This window comes from Archocentrus centrarchus, chromosome 13 (assembly GCF_007364275.1).
Source record: "Archocentrus centrarchus isolate MPI-CPG fArcCen1 chromosome 13, fArcCen1, whole genome shotgun sequence".
NCBI lineage: Eukaryota > Metazoa > Chordata > Actinopteri > Cichliformes > Cichlidae > Archocentrus > Archocentrus centrarchus.
The window spans coordinates 20,699,678-20,716,123 of NC_044358.1; the positions used below are offsets into that span (position 1 = coordinate 20,699,678).

The 16,446-nt window shown below is 40.0% G+C and overlaps 1 protein-coding gene across 2 annotated transcripts in view; it reads left to right on the top strand.

The window, feature by feature from the left end:
* cadm1b (cell adhesion molecule 1b) overlaps positions 1-16,446 on the top strand; it is a 171,093-nt gene that overhangs the window by 120,912 nt on the left and 33,735 nt on the right. Inside the window, exons 2-4 of one of the 2 annotated variants that reach the window (XM_030745456.1) lie at positions 2,816-2,836; positions 9,271-9,417; positions 15,847-15,999. In XM_030745456.1, coding sequence (XP_030601316.1) covers positions 2,816-2,836; positions 9,271-9,417; positions 15,847-15,999 — 321 coding nt within the window. The remainder of the gene's footprint in view (positions 1-2,815; positions 2,837-9,270; positions 9,418-15,846; positions 16,000-16,446) is intronic. The other variant, XM_030745457.1, reaches the window with a different exon arrangement.

The following is a 16,446-nucleotide window of genomic DNA, read 5'->3' on the forward strand; positions in this document are numbered from 1 at the left end:
AACCGTTTCATCTGCAGTTCAAAGAAAAATAAATGGCATCTATACAGCACCTGTAGAAGATGTACAAATTGTTTAATGTGGATTTCAAAATAGTTCTAACGGATAAAGACTAAAGTGTTAGAAACTGTTTTTTTTTTTAGCGTATTTGTGAGGAAAGCTGAATTTCTTTCATCAGTTTGCTTTGTGAAAATTCTGACCTCAAAAGTCGCCTGTGTTTATTGGGTCCACTCTGCAGGAGACCGCTTCTCCATCCGATTTCCTTGAAGAGAAAAAGTTTGAAGCCCACCTCTGATCCTTCTAATTAAATGAAAACACAGTGGGCTACCCACAGTAAGACAGCATTACTCCACACACACACACACACACACACACACACACACACACACACACACACACACACACACACACACACACTGTCGCAAAGGTAACCAACGTGGGTGTCTCTATGGGGAACTACACAGAGCTCTGGCATCCCACTCTGTTGTGTCCTCTTATGCAGTGCGATCACACACTAGGTTGACATGCAACACGCTGCAGATCATGAGCATAAATAAGCAAGGGATGTTTTACCTGAAAGGAAGAACATTAATTCAAAGGCATCACTCTAGTACTGAGAAGAAATGTTGCCTCATTAGTGTTACCCCACTGCTTTTACTGAGCAGTAGCAAGAGAGAGAGAGAGGCTATGTGCCATTCTTGCCACACAGACATCTTGTCTCCGGAGATCTTAGTTTGCCTCAGTGACTAAAATACAGTGCACATTATTATGGATTCACTGGGGTGGCAATGGGTTGAACACAGATCCCTGAATACTGGGGCACTTAGAGCCTCACTTCGTATAGAAAACATACTGCAGTGCAAGAGTCTGCCCTTTCAGATTCTCACAATGAGTCTGTTTCCAGCAGGAAATGTAGCATCAATGTAGGTGGTGAGTGTGAAATGGTGTGAAATGCTCCACTTTTGTGTTTCTGAACATAATGTTGCTCATTGTGCAGAACCGGAGGATGAGATTTGGATGAAAAGGAAAAGAGGTGAGGAGACAAGGACAGACATTATTTGGAGGACGGTTAGTCTGCCTGTTCTCATCCTGTGTGATTGACATATTGGTGCAATGGGTGCACTCGCACGAATGCCATCACATGCATTTCCCCAGAAATCTGTCTATCAGCACTGTCTAAGCAGAGCGACAGCCATGACATCTAATCACAGTCGAGCTGGCACCTCATAACTTCTACCTAATGTGTTGCAGGTACAGAGGAGAGAAGGGGAGCGCTGCACGACAGCACCCCCGCCATCACAACACTATTTATAGCCCCTTCAGGGGCCACCAGCAGGAAGTGGATCATACTGAAGGGTTAGGGAAGGTGTCACTACACTATATCACAAGTCTCTGTGTTTAGATATAGGTCTCTGTTGACAAGATTAAACACTGAGATGCCCTGGTATCAGGGCGAGGCATTTTTCTGGGTTATAGTCCTGACAACGTAACGCAGTAAAACGAGGGCAGATATGGTACACATACAAGATGATAATGAGTCATTTACATAATGTTGCTACAACATTATAATTACCTGGCAATTAAAGCAGCTCAAAAGCCTCATTATGGACTGTCCTGAGGGCTGGTTGGACTGGGATACATGCAGCGTGCTCATTCAAGCTCAAGTCTATCAACGTCTATTATTTGTGAGTTCTTTTTGCACGAATTGCCCAGAAGCCTCATTCTGGTGAATTATCACATAATAAGGAAGTTTTGGCTGACACTCGTGTTTTAGAAGAAGCAACGCTTAAAGTTGGTGAGATATTGTTGCAGGCTCCTGGACAACGTTCAAAATTTGTTTCCCATCATGTGTGATTTGTCACTCACAATTTTTTTTTTTTTTTTTGTCCTGAGGGAATTGCTGACACGTTGAAAATGCACAAAGGAGCCATAACAAGGACATGTGTCATACCTTACACCCTTATTAAGCCAGCAATGACAAGTGAGACAGGCAGTCACTTCACCATACTGTACAGTATGCTTGGCACTGAAGCTCCCATTGCTCACAGCCAGAGCAAAGAAGCACCAAAGTCTGTGTGAAATGTCAATATAATAAAAGATAGTGTGTGAAATATAAAAATGTAGATGTGCAGGAAAGGGCAGGGGTTGTATGTCCTCCGTGTGTGTGTGTGTGTGTGTGTGTGTGTGTGTGTGTGTGTGTGTGTGTCAGGGTTGTTTATGAATAGCAGACAATGAATGATGGAAGCTCTCCCGAGGGTACAGGCCCTGAGCAATGCTGCAGGGACTTGGGAACACGCCAGTCTCCCATGCCCTGTGAGATGCCAGTTTGGGTGGGCACCGTTCCGAATGGGTGCTCTCTTCTCCAGGATACACGGCGGGTCCCAGGGGAGCGTCTCCAGGCAGTGGCTGCTCCACAGTGGGGCTGGCTGGAATCTCAATCAGGGACATGAGGGGTAGAAAACAAAGTCCAAATATTCCCTCTGTTCCTCTATATTGATGTAACACAGGAAAGTAGATGAAGGCAGAAAAATGGCTCATTATGTTGGGATCGTACACACCTGTGGAAAAATGGACTGAATTGTAAAAATTACTCATTATGATGGCTTTTGTATTTGTCTTAATTGGTGGAAAATTACACAAATAGCATATGGAGCTTGAATTTAATGAATTTCAACATGCCTATTTAGAAATTATGAATACGTTTTTTGTTACCAGTGGAATATGGCTCCCTGCTTGCATCCTGTCTGCTCACAACCTGTCTGTTTTTTTTTTTCTTCGCTTTTGTCTTCTGGTGTCTTTCTCACCTGTGCTGCAACAGGAGCTGCTGAAACCCTGACAGGTAATCTTTCTTTTTTGCTTCCTGCTGTTCATTTGGACGTGCTTGCTTCTGTCTGTCTGTTGATTGGCTGTCCATTGCGGTTTGTTCATCTGTGCATATTTACATGAATGGCTGGTTATGTTCATAACATTTCTTTTCAGGAAGGAGGAGATAGCCGTCAGCTCACAGCGCTGATCCGTTGTTTTTATTTGTAATTCTCAAATCAACATTTCACCACATGTAATGCCTGATTCCGGTTTCTTTTCAAGCCATTTGGTTTCCTCTTCAATTTGTCTTTAGTTTTGACACATTCCTGCTCCTAACTATGGAAGTCGTGCTAATCTCCTCCCATTTTGTAGCCTTTCCAAAAGTAAAATCTCCACAGGAAAAGTGTGAGGAATGAATTTAACAATGTGTTTTTCTCTCTTCCTGAGCTGTAAACAGCAGTATTTCTGGCTAACTTGCATGCTGCAATAAACTAAGTCAGTGCTGCGTCCCAGGCTAAGAACCATAATTGCCTAGATTGTGGGGTCAGGTTGAAAAAAGACCTGTCACAACAGAATATCCACTAAGGTTATTTTCCCAATGTGAAAGCTGCCCTAGATGGTACCTTATCAGAAAATAAGTGCCGCTAGTAAACAGCCAAACAGAAGTAATATAGAATGAAGCATGATATCAATAATTGTGTTCATCGTAAGGCCATAACACGAGTTTAGACACTAGTGAGGTCCAGATTTTTTTCTCTTAATGTTTCACATTTAAGGTGTAGCACCTGTGCTCCAGTGACCAGTAGAAAAGGCTACACTTCTGAATACAATCAAAGCCAGAAAATTTGAAAACTTTAGAGGACCTCATTTTATACATCTTCCCTCTTTTGCAGGAGCTACTGTGCATACAGAAATATGGAAGATGAGTGTTGTGTGTATAAAACAGAGAAAGATAAAATAATTTCAACTTCGGTTGAAATGAAAATCACACAGGGGAAAAAGTTTTTCACTCAGTGGCTCTCACTCCACGGCACCTCTGATTCACTCCTCGTGTCTAAACCAACTAAATTTCCTTCTTCATGAGTCATGCTTCAGCCTAACCCCTAACCAACCCAATCAGAGGCACTGTAGGGAAGACCATAACTTTGTAGAATTCATAGAATTCCCGTAGAGTCTTAGTCTGTTAGTAGCTCAGTTTACCAGTTACTCTCTCTGGAGTCTTTATTTGGTATATTTTGTTAGTACTGGGTTGGATCCAGTTTTGCCTTCAGAAATGAATAATTGCACAGTTTCAACAAGCTGCTGGAACCATTGCTCAGAGATTTTGGTCAAACGTATCTAAAGTACTTAGACCAGCCCATCTGGCACTAACAACCATGCCACATTTAAAGTCACTTAAATCATCTTTCTTCCCCATTCTGATGTTCGGTTTGAACCTCAGCAGGTTGTTTTGATCAGTGCATGGAGTTGCTGCCATGTGATTGGATGATTAGACAGTGGCATTAACATTGTTGCTATTTTATTGTTGAAAATTTATTATGTTTCTCGACACAGGTCTCTCTTGCAAATGAGACACTGAGTTTCAGTGGGACTACCTGTATAAATAAAGGCTAAATTTAAAAAACAAAACAGAAAACAAGCAGTTGAAGGTGTAGGTGAAGTAGCCGGTGAGTATAGTTTTATCTTAACCTATCAGCGGTGAGTGAAAACGGTGCAAACCTTCTGAATATCAATCAAAGGCATTTCTCATATCTTTGTAATTTTATTGGCTTAAAACAGATCTATAAAGAAATGCTACTGATGAATATGATTTATAAACTTGCTAGAAAGTCTTCATTTCTTTTATATGAGAAAAACAACACTGTAGTATTCCAGTGGATAAAAGATGTTTTTTTTCAGGCAGGACATCCTTTTTTCTAGTTGTGTTGCAGTATCATTATACAAACGGGCACCCTTAGCTTCTAAGGGAGCTTATATTTAGTTAGAATAAAAAAGATGGTCAAATTAGGGGGTACAATTTTTTCTTTCTTTTTTTTTTTTTAAAGCTTTTCTATGCAGGTCTAGGAGAACTGGCACAACGCTAATTATACCCTGAGACACAAGCCTTCTTCCTTGTGAACATCCTTAAAACAGCATTTCATCATGAGGATCAGGATTTAATGACTGAGAGGGATAAAGTGCAAAAAGGCATCATCAGAGACGGAGAGGGAGAAACTTTTATTGTTAATGACTGTCTATAGTCCTGGTTGTTCCTTGAAAGGACACGACTGCTACAGACAGCGGTGACTCAAGGGAGAGGAATTGGAGGCTGGCTATCCTGTTTTTTGCTGCCCCTTTCATGTCTTTTGATGTGAAAACAAGAGAGAAAAGTTCAAAGAAAGAGCCAGCTCGATTCAAAAGGTGCCTGTCTCCGAATTTCTGATAGAAGAGCTGAACCCCTAATATTTCCTGATTTCGTCAACTTTTGTAAAAATTGGTCAGGTTTGTGCCGTTTTGCATTTTGAGTATGGCTGATGAGCCGAGAATCCATGCCAGACACTTCATGCCAGATTGTACATCCCCTCGGAGAGCACACAGACTTTTGAAGGTCTGTATTTCCCTCTGACTGTTTCATTCAGTATGTTGTGATGCAGGAACAGGAGGGCAGCCATGTGTAGAGATACAGGCACTTTACTCTCCTAGACAGCTGCTGGAATGAGTGTGAATTTATCAGCCAGTCATCTGTGCCATGCCTCTGCCCACTCCCCCCTTCATCCCCACCCACCACCCAGAATTAATGACTGCCTTTCCTCATTTGCACCCAATCATGACTAGGATGCCGAGGCAATTGAAAATGTTTACTTCAATTGCGAAAACCCTCCATGTTCCACAAAGTGGCCTGTTTTTACTTTGATGGGATTGCTAATCACAGTGACGTTATTTATGTGTGTTTTGAATTGGAGATGAGCCTAGGCTAGGATATTGGAGGGGGACCAACCTTGCTTGGGGCTGCTAAACCTTATGGAGAATTTATCTTTTGCATTCCCTTTCTCTCAGTCCAACAGATTGGGGGCTGAATAACCTTGCTTTGAGGCTGCTCTGTGTTGCTGTTGTGACTGCCAAATATATTACTTTTACAGCAATAAAATAAAATAGACATCAAAACACAACACTGTGCCTTTGCCTAAAATGCACTGTACAGAAGATCTGCACTTTATTGTTTTTTTTTTTGTTTTTTTTACTTTATTATTTGTTGCATCCACATTTTAAATCGTCACATAAAGATTATTTTGATTTAATGCTCACTATTATCTTGTTTTATTCTATTATTTTAGATGGTAAACAACTTATATATAGCTAGAAAGTGCCTCTTTCTTGTCACTAATTCAGTCATTCACAACACCATATTGCTAATGGTCAGGAGCAAATTATGTGATGCTGGAGACTTTAAAAGCTATGATTAAGGTCCGATCTAGTTTTTTTTTTTGTGGACTAATAACATTCTGTGAAACCCATGAGACAATAATACTGACTTTAAACTAATGCAGCTCATCAAAGCAAACCCTAAATAACCACTATATTGAATTTTTCCTTCACCGCATAGTGAGCTTTGTTTCCTTGAAATTACTTTCTTATACAAGTAAACTGCACTCTTGCGGGAGACATCTCTTGGATTCAAACACAGTATGTTTGCATTCAACCTATCTTGGCCATTTATATGTTTGTTTTACAACCATCTCCCCTTTTTCAGGCAGCAAATTGTATATTAGATAGATGGAATGTGTTGGTACTAACCCAAGAAATGGATCATTTGCATCATTTTTGTGAAACCTGTTTTCCTCTTTGTGTAGGTTTTGTGCCTAATCTAATCTGAAAAATAAACTTGAAAAAAACAAAACAAAAACAATAAGAAACGAATTGAAACATAATGGTCTGACTGAGCTCCATTCTCCTAAAAGACTGTGGGTTACAACCAGAGGTTAAATGGGATTTGGAAAGTGGGGGTACACTAAGATCAGGAAGAGGTAAAATCTGGTGAGTCAATCTAATCCGTATTATCACCTTAAATACATTGATTGCTACCCTTGATGTAACCTAGCAACAGCACCTTAGATGTAACCAGTTCAAGATGGTGCATCACTAAAAACTTTATCACAGTACTGTAACCTAACCACGTTAGCCTGCACTAAACTGCCTGGTATTTTCATGCAACCGTTGAGTAACACACAATTATTGTTTTTCGGTCTGTTTTACAAGACTTTTCACAAAAACATAATTCAGCAACACGTCCTGTATATTCAATATCCAATATCACAAAAGAGGCTCTTAATAAAAGCTCAGTTTAATTATATATTTCAGAATTACCAGTACTGTCCCTGCAGTTAGCCACAGTAATGAAGCTATCCCTCCATTTCTCTGCCATAGCTGTCACGTAATCCTCCTCCTTAGGTTAACTTCTACAAGGTCTCTATATCCTATCCTTGCCTGTATTAGAAATGTAATAAAAGTTCAACAGTTGTGGCAGCATCTCAGGCAGGGGTGTGGAAGGTACTGTAACACTGAAATAGAGTCTGCTATAGGAAAGCATGGATGTTTGCATTCCATATTTGGCCTTGGTTTCAGAATTGTTACACCTCCTTGTGAACTCGCTTGTCAGGTATTTTGTTGGAAAGAAAATAAGTTTGTGTTAAATTCAAAAAATGGGGAATACAGATTAGCTGATATAATTCTTAAAAGGGAAAGTTGTCACAATATAGTAGGCTACTGTGCAAAAGTAAAGTGAGGATGCTTGTAAAATAGTGCTTATTGATCAGTTCACTGTTCGTAGATACACTTTTTTTTAAGGTACTTAGGCTGTGTCAGTGTGCTTCATGCAATCCCAGGCTCCATGGCATCGAGTTTAGGACTGTGTGGGGGTCAAATGAACACCGTTTTGCGCTAAACTTGGTCACAATCTACATGGCATCTGCACCTTTTTGATCTGCATGCGCTGCATCTTCTCATCGAGCGGTTTGCTTTTACACGAGGGAAACAAAAGGCCTAATGTGTATGTCACATTAAAACAAACATTTAATTTCCGCTGGGATATGCATCACCATTCATCAGTATGAAGTAAGGCGCAAAAAAGGATGGGGCTTCAGACCTTTTTTTTACACAGTAATTCATTGTTGTCCTATTTGAGCAGTGATGCTTTAGTTCATGTTTGTGTACAATTCAGCAGTATTATATTAAATTATCCTCAACAGCATTAGCATGTAGTAAATATAACCTATTTATGATAAACCTTTAATTGACTGTATTGTGTACTTGTTGGACATAATCTGGGGCTGTTTTTACCTATTACGCTCCTTTTGTCCTGAACCTGAGCCCCGGCAGCAGAGTGGAATGAAATGGGTAGTTCATTGCATCAGACAGGTCTGAGGAGCTTTTCTCCACAGGAGGTTAATTTCTTATTGCTTGCCGCATTCACAGAGTTCATTTTGAATCATGTTAGTTTGCCTGTCTATTCCCATTATCACTATCTGAAAATGCAGGCATTTTTTTTCCCCCTCCACTTTGTAAATGTCAGAATGCAATAGAGGTGTCTGACAACTCGGGCATGCAAATGTGCTTTTGATGTTTTCTTGGGGTTGTGACTTAGAGTGTTGTTCCTCCACTGGTGTGAATCTGAGGCATTAAAACGTATTCTCCATTCTTCTTACGCTTTTTTGGCTGCTGCCAGATAAATATAGCACAAGGTGACTTTTGATTCTCTTCCTCTTTCTCTCCGAAGACAGGGGAAACAAAGCCAGACTTTTTTTTGTGTGTGTGTGTGTGTGTGTGGGGCAGGGGGGGAGTTATGATGACAAGGTCCAGGGTCTGTCAGTGGCAACAATGCCAGTGTATAGAGAGTGACTCAGATGCTTACAGCACTTTTATTCCTAGAGATACAGAACAGAACCGCTGAGCACACTGAGCACACATTGGTCACATGGAACCTCAGATGGAGGGCTCTGATAAAGCTTAACCATATACAGCATCCAACTCGGCTCATCTCTCCTCTCTCTGTTCTCTCGTGCTCTGTTTAACTCCCCCTCTCTTCTTCACCTCCTCCAGCCCGCCCATATCTACTACTTGCCACTTTCTTACACTCGTTCTTTGTCTCTTTTTCTTCCTACCCTCTCCTCACTCCCTACCTTCGTGGGCAGCAGAGCTTACAGCCCATCTGGCACTGACTCACAGGGCCCACTCTGAGCTGGGGGAGATCAATAGTGACAAACACTGCACATGGCTCTTATATTAAAAGGATTAGACATGGCTGCAAACAGACAATCTACACGGCCTATTCACGTATCTTTGTACTGTGCATGTGTTGACATGCAGTCCCTGTTGTTAGAAATATAAATATTTAAGATACTTTAAATATCCAGACGGGAATGCTTGTTCCCCATTTAAAATTTCTTTTCTCCGTCTGTATTTTTATTTTTATTTTTTGTCTGTGTGGTGAAGTCGAAGGTCAGAACCTGGCAACTGACAACGTGTCGGTGATCGAGGGGGAAACGGCCACCATCAGCTGCAGAGTGAAGAACAACGATGACTCCGTCATACAGCTGCTCAACCCCAACAGACAGACCATTTACTTCAAAGATGTTAGACGTAAGTGCCGATATGTCTTACGCACATTTTAAGACACGTTCCTGGTATAAGCCATCATCATTTTTCCTTTTTTGAAAAACAGCATTCGTCAGTTAGTGCTAGTACTCTGAAAGAACGAAATCTTGAACTGCAAACTTGAAGTCCTTGGTTGCTCAAGGACCATGAGTGAATTGATGAAAATAGAAGAAATCTAATTTCCTTTAATCCTCAGTACAGATACCTAAAATATTTCTATTGTGACTTTTTTTTTTTTTTTTTTTTTTTTTAAGTTTCTGGCTTTTATGCAGTAGTTTGGCACTGGTAAGGTAACCCTGGCTACTCTTCACTCCAGGATTTTGATAAGTTTGCACATTGTCTGGGATTTTTCAGGGTTCTAACTTAATAAAAGGGCTCAGCAGCAACATCTAGTAGCAAGCAAAATAGATTACTTCACATCTTCTACTAACTTATCCTTTATTTTGTTCACTTATAACTACCGTAAGACTCAAGAACAGTTTCTAGACTCAAGAACAGTTTCTTCGCCAGAGCAATCACCACCCTGAACTCACACACTCACCCACTGTAACTGTGCAATATTATATTATTCATACTGAACAATATCTGACATTCCTATATTGTGTAATATCCAGTATTCATTCACTAGTGCAATATTCATTTACCAAGTGCAATATTCATCATCTTCATTATTATATGTATACACATATTTACTTTTCTTACAATGTACAGATGCACCAATGTATGTATATATTTTTATACATGCTATTTTTTGTATACTTTACACATTGTTTATTTCTGTATATCTCTTGATTATATTGATCATACTAGATTATAATATTTTCATAATATTTTTATTTTAGAGAGTTTGATTTTCTGTTACATGGCACTGAACAGGAGTGGTCCTCCAATCTCATTGTACATCCTGTATAATGACAATAAAGGCATTCTATTCTATTCAAAAGCTGGAGTGTGTTAAGGTGAGAACCCAAATGCAAGGAGCAAAGAGTGAGCCGTTTTCTTGTGGCTGATGGAAATCCCAAAAAACAAAAGAAAAGTCCATACAAAAATCCAAAGGGAAGAATAAACAGAAATCCAAAATGGGGACAAGTTAAATCCAGGAACAGTAGGAGATAACTAGGAATGAAACAAAGGCAAATAAACAAGAACAGATAAGCAGGCGTAAACAGTATGACGCAACTAAAAACTAAGGAAGACTGAAGATTTATACACATAGACACATTAAGGGGTGATCAGGGGAAGTGGAAACATCAGGGTAACGAGCACAGCTGAACTAAATCTAGATAATGAGACACAGGGAAGTAAAGTTTAACGTAAGCTGCAGGGGAAAGGTCTCTAACAAAGTAAAGCAGGAAATGTTTTGTAACCAAAACTGAGATACTGAACATGAGTGAAATCAATAGAGGAAAGCAGAGGAGGATGAATTGAGGGAGCTAGTAAATTTAATAAATACACACTAGAACATAACAAAAAAATATGAAAGCCAAATCTAAATGAGAAACCATAAAGAAACCTAGAAAGACAACAGTTATAAACATCAAAACACAAGGACCTAAAGTTAAATAACAAACTCTACAAGAACAAAACTACGACTAAGAAAGGAAACAGGCAAAAGGTAACGATGAGAAAACTGATATGAACACCTGACAGGAACACAAAGATAACACACAAGACATGATGGCAAAAAAAAAATAGCAAAACCAAAATTAAACAACATGTGGCGGCTAGCAATGTTGCTTCACAGCAAGAAGGTCCTGGGTTCAAATCCACCATCTGGCCTCGTTTCTTCTGTGTGGAGTTTGTATGTTCTTCCTGTGTCTGCGTGGGTTCTCTCCAGGTACTCCAGCTTCCTCCCACAGTCCAAAGACATTCGGTTAGTGGGGTTAGGTTAATTGGGGATTCTAAACTGCCCATAGGTGTGAATGTGAGTGCGTATGATTGTCTGTCTCTCTGTGTTAACCCTACGACTGCAACCTGTCCAGGGTGTACCCTGCCTCTCTTCCTATTGCAGCTGGGATAGGCTCCAGCTCCCCTGTGACCCTGAACTGGATAAGCAGAAGAAGATGGATGGATGGTATTAGTTTTCATGGCGTATATACTCCTTCAACATTCAACAGCAAAAACTATGAAGGGAATTCCACCTAGTAAGCACTATTTTTCACAGCCGAATGGAAATATTTCTAATCCATTACAAACCTAAACAAAAAAAATGTGATGAGATGGTTAGCTGACTTTCTGTAAAGCTAGTCTGAAATGGTCCTGTGCATTTCTCACTGATATATTATTTTTAGTGGATTGTTAAAGACCACAATAGCCAGATTAATCATAAACAGCCTATTCTTACAGGGTAGTGCGACATCATATTTCTCCTCATTATTGTACCCACAACATTTCTTTTACACTTCAGACTTTGTGCTTATTTCTCTACATTTGCAAGATTGTGTTGCACTTAAAGAGCTGCTGCAACTGTCGGCGCATCCCCTACAAAGGAATTGTCCTGGGTTTGGCATTACAGTGAAGATATCGGATCCCGCTACAACATCAGCTCCAGCTTTTTGCTAGATTCTTTGTGCAAACATGATTCCATCTGTCCTTGACTCTCTGGCTCTTTTACACAAGTCATTAGGCTAAGAATACTGAAAGATTGATATGAGATAATTAACAATGCTACTATAATGGGAATACTTTTGTGTCCTTGTCACTGTTCGATTTTACGATAATCTCTTAGATTAGGATATTGAACATTATGATTATGCATGAGCATATGGGCTACTTCTACACTGAACTGAGTTTTTGTCTGTTTTTTTTTTTTTTTTTTACTTGTTTATATCTGGGATCTGAGCCAAGATTCAAGGTGAACGAGGAACACCCTTCATTTCGGTCTATATTGCATCCCAGCTGTTTCACAAGTCTAGGTAGTGAGACGTGCGTTCCATTTTCTCACTTGCAAAGAGCATCGGGGGAGTTTGAGTACACATCTTTGTCATATTTGTACAAAATACCTAAAGCTGTCTCACAATATGGCAGAGAAGAATGGACTGTAAAATAGCAAAGATCATGTTGTGCTCTACACCTAAAAAAAAAATATTTATTCTGACACCGAGGAGCAGACAAAGAAGCAACAAAGAATATTTCACTGTTACATCAGACAATCAAATTTAACTCAGCTCTGCTTAGGAAATCTTTCCACGAAGTTAAGACAATGTTTTCCTCTTCATGCTTTATTGAGGCGCTCTATGTGGGCCTATAAACATGTCATTTTCTCCGCCTAACTCAATGTAGTGCCTTCTTCAATTACAAAAACCAAACAGTTTTGTTTATCTACAATTAGATCCGAGTATATGTCTGGCTTGAGCGTTACTGGTCCGCCGCGGCATATTTGTGCTACTGGTAATGGGGTTTAGTGAACCCCATGGCAGCGCTATTCTAGGCTCTGTTCCTAAAGGACTGCTGGTTCAGCTGGGACCCCCCTCAGCCAGTGGCATTGTTACCTGTCAACGGGGCTGCCCGACACAGTGGCAGATCTTTGTATACAAGGAAGTAAACAGCAGTGACACAGAGGCACACCAGGAGCTAGAACAGTAGCTACAAGCAAAGCAGCAGCCACAGAAACAGATACGCACACAAATGCCAAAATGATAACAGCTTTACAGTACCAGTGAAGGCCATATAAACAAATTTCTGCTGCAGCAAATAAAGATGAATTATGTCACAGGTAGAAGCGGAGCGAGTCTTGTTAGGGTGAGCCATTTATTGTGCCAGATACATGCGAAATGACATGCAATTTGGCAGAGTTGTCATCTGAAATGGGAAAAATGAGCCTTTATCAGCGAAGGTGGACCTCTTTGGATGGTGATGCAATTGAACACCATTATTTATTCACTGCATCTCTCCTCAGTTGTCTGACTTTGTGCTGCAAAGGTTTAAAATGATACTGCCAAACATCCTTTGTTTCAGCCTCAAAATGCTCTAAGTTTAGAGCCTCTGAAAACCGAGCTGCAATTACAGTCATAAAGCGGTTATAATGATATTTTTATAATATAAATAAAGTGACAGTGTCGACACAATGTGACAGTTTGAAAGGTTTCATTTATGGTTTGTAGCAAACAGAGAATTACCAGCTGAAGCTGCAGCTTTCCTAGACTTTATGGAGCTTTGCAACAAGTTTCAGCTAATTGTTTAGTGGTCTAGCAACAACTTTACCATGTTGTTTCTCTTTTATCAATCTCAGTAAAAAGCTCAGGAGTTGGCAGAGGCCTAAGCCAAGCTGCAATAGACTAAGTACTGGATTTACAAGATACTGGTGGCCAGAAACTCAGTGCACATGCCATATAACTTCTATGTTGTAATAAGTATCTCAGTTATAGCAGATTTCAGTATTTCTTTACGACACGAAGAATCGTGGCTGATTGAAATATATTTGAATTTAATATGCAAAAGCTCAGCCAATCTACTTCTTAAGAATGTGGTAGTGGCCTGGCAGCATAAGCGAGCATTTTGATTTAAATGTTCCTAAACTGGAGCACAGAAAATATGACACATCCCCCTTTTCCACTTCAGCCCTACTTGCAATGTACAGGCACAAATACTAAATCACTGATATAAAATATACCACAAGTGTTCTAAATTTGACGGGAAATAAATGTGTATTCATGGAGGACTTCATAAGTAGGATACTGTGAATCATTGGATCATTGGAGCCCTGCCTCTGAGGTCTTGGAGAACTTAGAGAAAGTCCAGATGTCACTCTCTTTGTAAGTGTTTTTGGTCTCATTGATGTACACCCGCTAAGACCCATTCTAACTAAATGCTTCTTACAGACTGACACAAATAATGTTTTCCAAACGCCGTTCGTACATTGCATGCTGTGAGAAAATGCACTTTGATTATGAAATGTTCTCTAGGCAAAGTACAAAATGACACTGATATATATATATATATATATATATATATATATATATATATATATATATTAGTACTGTCAAAGGTTTGGACGTAAATGGGTGAGTGTCACTTGGCCACTTGGTTTTCTAATACATGATGCATGCAGACAACAGTGGCTGCAGTAGTTCTTACTTTACTTGAGAGTTTACATGATGAATGATGGGCCCTTTGTTTCCATTTTAATTAATTAATAGGTTGCTTGACCGTTGCCTATTAATTGATTTTCTTTTTTCTTTTTTTTTAGCTTTTTGAATTATGAAATGTCCTGGTTTTCTTATTCAATGATGAGCATAATCTTGTATTGGGTAAAAGCTTAGTGTGGCATCTTCTTTCTCAGGAAATCATCACATTTCCTGTTCTTTAATAGGCTAATGAATGTAATCATTACACATATTTTAGTGAAAATATGCACATTCTAATAAACACCAGACACTGTGCATCATCCATACTCTTATGTAAGCAGTCAGCCAGTTATGAAACAGCTTTGTGTAAACTGCCATCAGCATCTCAGAAGTGAAGGGTTTCCCTCCCTAGCAGGTGGTTGGATTCTCAAAGTGCATCAGTGTCATTGTTTCCCTTTGAGGAGAGACTTCCAAAGAGCTCTCAAATTATATCAGGGAATGAGGTTTCATGTTGACACTGCCCTGAGACCTTGGGTAATGATCATGATGCTAAGTGTAAAGCCTGATGGGAATAATAAACTCCCTGCGCTTTAAGGGGGCTGAATTGAGTTCGTTAGCTCGACAGATGCAGAGAGGACTTGATAAAGAAGGCAGGTCAAAACATCAAAAGGGCTCCCAATCAAATCAACCAAAGCTGTTTATGTAAAAGAGTGCTTTGGGATGAGGGCTGACCTAAATGAAAAACAGTTGGTTAAAACTCAGAGAGATGGCTAACCTAGTTTGATGACATTAAAAGAAATTTCAGCCAGTCTATACAGGCATTAGTATACATATTCTTGTCTGCTTTTGATTTAGAGTTTGAGGCATCCAAGCCTTTCTGCTTGCACACAGTGATTTAATTCATTATGTATGTTTGAATGCCTCTCTTTTTTTTCTGGAATATGTGAGTTTGACGCATCCATCCATGACCAGCCGCAGCCCATTTTAAGAGTTTCTAGCTTGTTAGGAGTCTTCATGAGCACTCTTCACACTTTCCTTTCTTTGCGAGTGCTCTTTGGACTGTAAAGCTACTTTATAAATCAACTTGTATGAATCATTTTGAAACTCACTTTTCTTTTACTCAATTAAGGAGAAAGCCCACAAAAGAGCAGCACTCTGCCCACCACATTCTCTCCTCAGTCTCATTTTCTCCTATACTGTCTCCTTTGTCTTTCTCTATCTTCTCTCATTCCCACCGCTCTCCACTTCCAATTTCCCCCCCATCCCCCTTCTTTCTCACCCCATGTCCCGTGTTTGTGTCCCTGTACTCTGTATCCTCACTGTCTCTGTCTCACATGTATCCCCACAGCTCTCAAGGACGGCCGGTTCCAGCTGGTGAATTTCTCTGACAACGAACTGCGGGTGTCTCTGTCCAATGTGTCACTCTCCGATGAGGGACGCTATGTGTGCCAGCTCTACACAGATCCTCCTCAGGAAGCCTACGCAGACATCACTGTCCTGGGTAGGTGTGAGGACACATGTGTGAACCTCACACGCACACACTCTTTTGTTGTATTTTGCTCCATTATAGACAGTGAATATGAAATAATAGTAATCTTTGATCCTGTTATCTTTAGCAACTGAAACAAAATGTCAGCCAATTAGGCTCTCGCAGTGCTCAACAGCATAACGAAAAGGAGCAGATGCTGAAACTGATGGCTCAGACCGCGTTGGTTTTGGCAGCTGTGTTGACTATGTGAATCCCGGTGAATGTTGACTTGGCTGCTCCAAACGATTCCCTATTGAGAGTCAGCTGTGCCACACTTTGATGCTTTGGAGTGAAATTACTCTAGTTAAGCTTTATTATACATGCAGACATCCTGGGGGATTGAAAGGAATTAAAAGCACTTTAAAGTAATTACTCTAGTTGTACAATTGAAACCTAGCTGCAGTATTTCTGAACCAAGGG